The 9,282-nt window shown below is 47.0% G+C and overlaps 1 protein-coding gene across 1 annotated transcript; it reads left to right on the top strand.

Annotated features, from left to right (window-relative positions):
* Positions 1-3,373: 3,373 nt before the first annotated feature.
* On the top strand, positions 3,374-4,982 carry LOC138525942 (nuclear apoptosis-inducing factor 1-like). Its single transcript, XM_069636240.1, has 2 exons — positions 3,374-3,716; positions 4,126-4,982. Exons 1-2 carry the CDS (start codon positions 3,374-3,376, stop codon positions 4,980-4,982), a joined length of 1,200 nt encoding a protein of 399 aa, XP_069492341.1.
* The last annotated feature ends 4,300 nt before the right edge of the window (positions 4,983-9,282 follow it).

Genomic DNA, 9,282 nt, shown 5'->3' on the forward strand with positions numbered 1-9,282 from the left:
GCGGACGACACCCAGATACTCTTTCCTATCACGGGTGACTATGAAACTGACAGCACAACCCTCAATGAAATCTACTCAGTTATACAAGCATGGATGGCACACCATGGCTTGTGTCTCAATGACGATAAAACTGAGTTGATCATCCTGGGCACTCCCGCCAAACTTAAAAATCTCAATCCTTCCTTCAAAGCCTTTACCATAGATGGCAACCTCATTTCAGTCTCCAACAATACTAAAACTCTTGGTATTTACATCGATGCTACCTTATCCTTCTCTAAACAAACTAACGCAGTAGCGGCATCAGCTGCCTACACTTGCAAGCTTATTACAGCATGTAGACCATTCTTATCCGCTCCCAACTGTATCACTCTCGCGAGAGCTTTAGTCCTCTCCAAAATAGACTACTGTAACGCCCTTTACTTGGGCACTAGCCACAAAAATATCAATAAATTACAAGTAGTCCAAAATAATGCAATCAGAGCTGCCCTTAACATCCCCAAAAAAGCACACATATCTGAGACCAGACGTAACCTGCATTGGCTCCCAGTCAAGCACAGAATATCCCTGAAAACGCTTGCCCTCACACACAAAGCTAGAGCTAACCTTGCTCCAGCATACCTCACTAACCATTTTACACCACACTCTGCCTCGAGACCTCTTAGAGCAGCCCAAACTAACACCTTGACCACCCCGAGATTTAAACTCCACAATTCGGGTGGAGCTAGCTTCCCGGTACAAGCTTCTAAACTATGGAACACCATCCCCCCACATCTACGTGCAGAACCATCATTTAACCGATTCAAATATAGCACGAAGTGTTGGCTCCATAACATGGACTCATGACAGCTTAAACCTTAACCTACTGAACATGACCAATCACTCGGAATATGCACTTGTTTACGACGCCAGCTCCTACCTGTAACCATTTTTGGAACCTGGTTGTCTGTATTGTTGTTATTGCACACTTATGTAACTGTAACCTTCCTGCAAATGTAACTGTAACGTAACTCATTTAACTGTTCCTTGTAACCAGCTCCACATTTACGCGCCCTTATTCCCCCGGGCCTGGCTGCGCTTTATAAATAAAATAAATACAAAATACAAATACAAAATACAAATACAAATTACCAAGTTCATCCAATTTTGCAGACAATGGGCCTCATTACGACCCTGGCGCTAATGGGTTAACGGTGCCGTAAAAGGCTGCGGCACCGTTAACCCATTAGCGCCTAATTACGAGGTCGCTTTTGCAGGACCCAACCTTAATGGCTGGTCTAGACCAGCCGTTAAAGTAGGGACCCGCCAAGGGATCTTCGCGGTAAGTATGGTACCGCAATTTGAGGTACCGTACTTAGCGCCTTCGCCATTCCCATTATGCCCTATGGGGCAAAAATGGGAATGGGGAAGGGCCATGGGGAAATGGGGAATTACCGCCCCGCCAACCTTGGAATGGGGCGGTATTTCCCCATTTCACCATGGCGGACACGTTACGATACCGGCACCAACCATGGTGCTAATAGCGCCATGGTTTAGCGCCGGTATCGTAATGAGGGCCAAGATCATGATTTCATTATGTACAGTTGGGGACAGAGATTGTCTTTGTGATTCTTGGGATTCTTCATAATTAATTTGGGGTGTGGTTTCTTCATGTGAAGTATGTTCTGTAGGAAGAGAATATATTACTATTTGACTGAGTACTGTACAAATTACATTATTTGTTCATATTAAAAGATGCATTGTTTACCATTAGAGATGTTATCATCACTCATTTCTCAAGTGTGTTTGCCATTTCTGGGAATCAGAGACTTTGTTCCAGGGAGACCACGAATAGTGAGACCAAACAATTGCATTGAACCAGGAAAAAGAACATTGCAGTCAAACTCTATCCAAGAGCATGGTACGTATACCTTACACCACATCTGTGGACACAGGCCGCAGGCACGGCCACCCATCCATGCATCCTAGAATGCAGCTATGACTATGCTATTCTGGCCTAGCAGCTCACATAGCCATCCACACTGAAACCCCTGACGTACCTCAACACATCTACCATTAGTATACAGCGATAACCTACGAAAAGAAATTCGGTCTTGCTGGGCACACATCGAATCTTCAGTAGTAGCACTCTATCCTAAACCACCAACAGCAGCTACCCGCGTGCCTGGCCTCTGGGTGGCTTCCTGGAGCCTAGCCAGCCCACCTAAGTCCTAACATGGGAAAATGCACACATGCATTTTTTAATTTAAACTCTTAGAACCTCCTACACATGGACTACGCTCACTGAGGGTGCTCCAACCCCAAAGCACATTGAGGCCATACAAATAGGGAAACAGTGCTATATAAATGACAAATACAATACAATACAATTTCTGTGAAAATAAAACAATTGTGAAAATTGTGTTTTTTGCTTATAAGAAAGTTTATATAATGAATGGTAATAATACAGAAATAAATACAGTGTACTTACTATTCCGTAAGAGGTTGTTTTGGAATGAGTGCCTGGTGAAAGTGAGTCTGTATGACATACTGAAGTGATAATATAAGGTGTACAGTTATGGTTTGTGCTTGGTGCATTCCATTATAGTGTGTGCTAAATGAAACAATAATGCGTACATTTTTAAATGTTGATTTTGTACAAAAAGTTCCATTTAGGTTTAGTAAATATAAGTAATGTTGATGTATGAATATGTGTTTGTTGGTTGGAGGGTAGAACATTTTTTGTTCTGCCCTGCGCTTCTGGGCTTTGTGAATGCTATCTGATGCTACCTGAATGCTACCCGATGTCCGCGGACTCTACAGCTGCTACATTGCGGGTGAGTATGTTATAAGGAACTTGTAGCAAATTCAATGTGCACTGGTAAAAACCCATGAACTTCTGTGAACAAACCTTTTTAGAGGGACGTTATGGTAAAGTTGCACTGATAAAAACCCATTGGGGGTCATTACGAGTTTGGAGGTAAGTAACTGCCCTTACCGTCATGGCACAAATACGTGTCCGTGTTGCTCCAAGTCCGCTATTAGAGGGCTATTACGAGTACGCGGGCACAAGCTTTGCGCCTTGCCGATAACGACCTTACCGCCCTGCCGTTAAAGGCCGAAAAATCACCCTTACCGGCATTGTGCGAAGCGCAGATAGCTCCACCGCCATCCATGCCTCCGGCAATAGCGCTTACCGCTATCAGCGGTGACCGCTAGTAGCAGTCACCACTAATAGCGGTCACCTCAAATAAGCGGAACCGGAAGTAGCGTTACCGCACAGGTACGGGAAATAGCACGGCGGCCATCTTTAAAAACACAATCCATTGCCATCCTCTGTAACCAGGACCCATATCACCACCACACCTGTTCCAACATTAATTTGCAGCATATTACAATGCCCAAGGCACTAAAAAAAGGTGCTGCGCGCTTGCGCAAGGAGCGCTTCTCAGAAGAAGAGCTCAACATGCTGGCAGATTCCTTGGCAGAAAATGGGGATTTTGTCTTTTCCAATGACATGCGGCAACCTGCACTGATGCAGAAAAAAGAAATATGGGCGGAGGTGGCGCAGAAAGTGAGTGCCGTTGGCACCACCCCGCGCACAGTGAAAGATGTCCTGAAGCGCTGGGACGACCTGCGCTTACGTGTCTGTAACATCATCTCTGCTAACCGTAGCCAGGGGATGGCAACAGGTGGTGGTGCTGCCTCCCCCATAAAGATGACTCGCTGGGAAGAGACCTGTGCGAGCACCATCGGGATGGAGGCAATTGAGGGAGTGGGGGATATGGAGCGTGGAGCCCCGTCATCGGCTGATGCAGGTAGGTGTCCCAAATGAACCACTGTAAAGAATAACACGATGATGTCCCCATGAACTGACAGTGCAATGATTCAAAGCAGGGTCCACCAGACACATGTTCGCAAGACTTCCTACAGGCAGTGCACAGCACCATCTTGTCCACATGCATGATGCACCCCATATATGTTTCATCCCAGACGCATCCCTGCATGACCCACCCAAAAGGAAAGCAACCTGTATGTCACTACCCCAACGCCAATTACCTGCCATTCCATAGAAATGCAGCTACCCCAATGCATGCCTGATGCATGTAGACCCATCACTAATGCTCTCCCTCTCTTGGTCCCCCACAGGCACACAATCTGAGAGTGAAGATCAGGACCCCAGGGAGGATGATGCGACACCAGCCAAGAAGTCCAGGGGTATGGAGGGAGCAAACTGTCCCTCAACATCCAGGGAAAGAGGGCAACCTGGACTACTGCGCAAGCCCAACCCAACCCAGGAACCTACAGCACAAATGTGCATTAGGGACACCACCACAGCACCCACACCAGCCAGATCCACACAGGAGCCAGTGGCTGAAGGCACGGTATCCACTGCAAGCAGTACTGTCGGGGAGACAGCTGATACAGCAGCTGTGTCAGATGATGAACAACACACTCCGACACCCGGAACACCTACTGCTATAGGCCCCCAGCAGTCACCCCAACTCTACCCACCCATCAATCAGTATGCCAGCAGCCATGAACTGTCTGTGGTGGAATCATGGCCAGGGAGCTTCAGCCCCACGGGGAGCATGCATGAGGCCCCAACTATTCCACATGCACCGTCAACATCCGCCAGTGTCCGGGACAGGCAGGAGGGGATCAGGGCAATACAACAGCGCCAGGAGGAGCTGACAGGGCTCATGACCCAGCACATCACCGAATGTGGCCAGGCAAAGGAGGAAATCAGGGAATGCGCAGCATCCCTCAAATCCGCCATTGAGTCCACTTTCAAAGACATATGTGGTGAATTGGCGGCTGTGAGGCAGGACCTCACCCAAATGGTGGCAGCATTGGAGGCCCTGCGTCCCACACAGGTAGTTGAACAACCAGGCACCTCCTCAAATGCCAGCTCCAGACAGACCAGCCCCCTGCATAGGTCTGGGCAGAATTTGCGCAGGTCAGACAGAGGTCCACCCGATGCTGCCAGTGGAAAAGGGGTGTAGATGCAGCCTGCTATTCCGAACTCCTGAAGACTAATGCTGCATGCAAGTGCACACCATGTGTGGGGAAGTTGAGGGGGGAGAGGGAGGGTGGAGAGGGTGTGTAGGGAATGAGAGGGGGGAAGTGGAGGAGGGAGAGGGTGTGTGGGGAAGTTGAGGGGGAGGGGGAGGGAGGAGAGGGTGTGTGGGCAAGTTGAGGGGGAGGGGTAGGGGGAGAGGGTGTGTGGGGTGGAGGGCTTGTGCACTTAATATGTTATATTTCTTCAATATACCTGTTGTGAAATCAGAATTCACATGAGCGGACATTGCTTATTGTGTACGTGTGCTTTATTGGTGAACAGTCTACAGTGTCCATGTCCATGACACACCCAGTGCCCTGAGTCCCATCTCCATGTCACACTCCACATCCATGTGCACTAGAAACATTGGTTAATCAAAGTCTGACGCACGGCACATCCCTCCTGTGCATCACTGCCTCCCTGAAGTGCAGCCCCATCTCCACCCTCCTCATCCTCATGGTCAGGTGGTTGCAGTTCAGTGTCAGGGGGAAGAGGCAAATTCCGTCTGATGCACATATTGTGTAGCATGACACATGCCACAACGATCACGCCCACCTTCTCATGCCCGTACAGGAGTGCCCCACCAGACCTGCTGAGGCAGCGAAACCGTGCCTTCAAAAGGCCAAATGTCTGCTCAATCACCACACGGGTACGTGTATGCGCACAATTGTAGTCCTCTTCGTGCCTGTTCTGCGGGTTCCGGACTACGGTAAGGAGTCACCTCTTCAAGGGATAGCCTGCATCACCTGCATGTGTGCAACAATGGTTATGTGTAAGTGATCACATCATATGGGACCTGTATCAATGACGCCATAGCATGCATTTATTTCCTGTTTGCACCCACATATCCTCAGCCAGGTGAAGTATGCATCTCCTCCCCCCCATCTCAGCCAGGTGAAGTATGCATCTCCCCCCCATCTCAGCCATGTGAAGTATGCATCTCTCCCCCCATCTCAGCCAGGTGAAGTATGCATCTCTCCCCCCCATCTCAGCCAGGTGAAGTATGCATTTCTCCCCCCAATCACCTACCCGCATCGCGATGCCATGAGCCTGACATGCAACTCACCGAGTAGCCAGGATCTGTGCCCTGCGTGCCCTGCGTGTCGCTCCATGTAGCATGGTATCGTGGAGTTCCGCATGACCATTGAATCATGGGTTGATTCGGGAAATCGGGCATAACAATGTGTGATGATCTTGTTTGAGTCACATTCCATTTGCACGTTGATGGAGTGGTATAACTTACGGTTGCGGTACACTGCCTCCATGGCATGTGGGACCACCAATTCGACATGGGTGCAGTCGATGGTGCCAATGCAACCAGGGATGCCGGTCAGTGAATGGAAACCAACTTTGGTGTTGGAGATCTCCTGGGCTGTCTGTGGTAGGAAAATGTGGTCGCCTGTGTGCTTCAGGAGGGCATCGAGCACTTGGTTCAGCGTCCGTGAGAATAATGGTTGTGATATGCTGTGCATCGTACTGTGTGCGGGTAGGTGCCTGTGGCCAGGAAGTGGAGCACAGACACCACCTTCAGTAAAGGGGGGATGGCTGTACGGATGTCCATGAGGCTGGCAATGTCGTTATGTATCATGTCCACAATGGGTGGTGTTGGTGTCCCGGTCCAGACGGTACAGGGTGTGGATCTACTCAGGGGTTAGGCTGAATGGATTGGCTCTGATTCGAGGGATTGGGGGCTACCTGTGTGGTACAACTGCCTGCAATGGTGGTGCAGGCTGTGCCTGCCTCACCCTCCTTCTCCTCCTGCGTCTCCTCTGTGCTGCCTGCTGTTGTTGTTGTTGGTTCTGGAGTTCCACTGCAATCATGTCCTCCAGCCCCAGCATTGCTACTAGTATTGGAATCATTTTTGTGTGTGACTGGGTGTGGGAAGGGGTGGGGTGTGCTCCTTTTGTGCTGGCCCAGTCTATATTGCCTCCACCTGTGATGTTTGTGTGCACCTGTGGCAGTTGGGAACACTGCACATGGCCGTTTACGGGTGGTCCGCGATGCTGGTATTTTCTCCATGCCGGTAAGGTACTTTTCTGTCTTCTGTAGGCCGTTATTAGCATATCCGCATTACTTGTGTTCAGCTCCTGTTTACGCCATGCCGCTATTGCCGACATGTGAGGTTGCGTGCCCGCGCCCATGGTGCTATTAGCGGCACCGTTATTTACGGTACCGCTAATAGCGGGTTGGTGGGTCATATGGGCCGGAGTGGTAAACGATGCCAGTACGGCATCGTTTTTCCCTTACCTCCAACCCTGTAATGAGGCCCATTGTCTTGCATGTGATTCCTCTTGTGAGTGCCCTGAGGCCTTTGGGTTAGTGGCACAATAGAAAAATCTAGATAGATAGAAAAATTACATCACAAATGTCATTGATGACATCACTGATGACAACAAATATAACATACATTTTGATGAGAAGTCCCTACAAGGGGTTGTGTTTATAATGTTGGCAACACAATGTGAGGGGTTGTCGGGATACCTAGCATGAACTACTTAATGTATTAAATAATGTACTTATCTAAACAAAACACTGTAACACTTTATTGGAGTTTTGTTGTTAATACAGCAACCTTATCACACATACACATAGGCAATGGCTGCAGCATGCACCAAAGAAGTACATTATTTTTAATCTGGTAATTTTGGATGGTAAAATAATGAATGCTACTTTATCAGGGTTTTGAGTAATGTTAAACATGGAATAAATAGCTAACAATTCAAGACTTACGACACACTTGTGTTAGTACAAACAATTCAAATGAAGACCTACAATGCATACAAATCAGAGGCGCATACAGGCAAACTAAAGTAAGGAAGAAAGAAACAACATCACCAGAAAATGTCAATAACATTAAAGTTCATCTTCATGTATACAAATGAATTGTGTGTTTGAGGCGTGCTTATTGCCCCGTGTATGTGCACCATATGCTGAGACCAAACCCTAAGGAAAGTACTTTACAACCATACAACAAGGTTAACGTCTACATATATATATAGCACCTTTTGAAGTTTCATATTTTGACTGTCAGTGAACAAAAACAAGTGGCCTAGATATGTGATGTCATCCGTGATGTCATCAATGCCATTTGTGATGCCATCTTTGATGTCCTGGGTGTTAGTCTTTGCAGTGCACAGTGGTGGCACGAGTTATGGTTGCTTAGCGTACCATAACTGGCGAATTTCAGTGGTTTTCCATTTTTACTTGTAACCATAACGTCCCTTTAGCAAATATTTTTTCACTGCATTTCATAGTTGTTTATTAGTGCAATTTAACCCTGTACACCATCTGTCCTGATTCCTACTGTGATTATACCATGCACACTTGTTTTCAAGATAATATCTTTTTATTGTCATATTTATAATTATCATGGAGTTTCCACGTGTCTTTGAATGTTAGACTTTGAGCTTGATAATATTCTGAATTTTTTGATACACAAGCAATTCCTAGCACTGATATCCTTTTTGTCACCCGTTAATTATATTATCTGCACTTTACCGTATTTTTAAAATGCATTGACTTCAATTTCTTTAATTACGTAGACTACACGGATGGAAGTGCAGACGGTTACCCCAGAAGAAACGACAGAGACTTCTACTAACCTACTGACCTACCTCCTAGTATGCCAATGAGTCGGCACGCTACTTGTTTGGAGGAAGAGTATCCCTCGCGCTCTTGAATGAGAGGTTATTGACAGTGGTGCATATTGCCCGGATGACAGACTAGAGCCCGAAATGCATTAGCAGATCTACTCATCACTGTGTCTGTTCTCCTTGAATGAGCTCTTCAAGTTAAATATCTGACCACAACATTCTAGAGTGATGTTTATCATTTTTCTTTTCAAATGAATGTACCATGACTTACATAGTTATGTTTTCGAAGCTCATTTGAGCTATGAGTGTGAGCATGCTGCTTTCTTGAATACGGTTCTGGAATCTCTTACATTATGTTTCTTACCCTGAGTGTCTACTGTTTAACTGCAGTGCTCCTGATATAATGACTGAATTGCCATAAGCAGCTTTATATGTTATACCCACGGTGGTGCCCACCTTCCGATTTCCTTGGTTTCATCAAACACAAGCTTGGGTGCACACAACATATATTGATCCATAGAACAACGCCTGCAATATACATGGAAACCCCAAAATATGACTGCACACCTTTCATAGATTGTTATGGATATGTGCACATATTGAGGCAAGATGAAACCAAAGCCCATTCTTCTGAACACACAGCCCAGGTGG

This window comes from Ambystoma mexicanum, chromosome 7p (assembly GCF_040938575.1).
Source record: "Ambystoma mexicanum isolate Mex_15411 chromosome 7p, UKY_AmexF1_1, whole genome shotgun sequence".
Taxonomy (NCBI): Eukaryota; Metazoa; Chordata; class Amphibia; order Caudata; family Ambystomatidae; genus Ambystoma; species Ambystoma mexicanum.

Excerpts from the sequence above, each read along its gene's own strand:
- LOC138525942 (XM_069636240.1), top strand. The coding sequence starts at position 3,374 with ATGCCCAAGGCACTAAAAAAAGGTGCTGCGCGCTTGCGCAAGGAGCGC. Across the intron at positions 3,717-4,125 it reads GACTCGCTGGGAAGAGACCT|GCACACAATCTGAGAGTGAA; the intron begins GTGCGAGCACCA and ends GGTCCCCCACAG.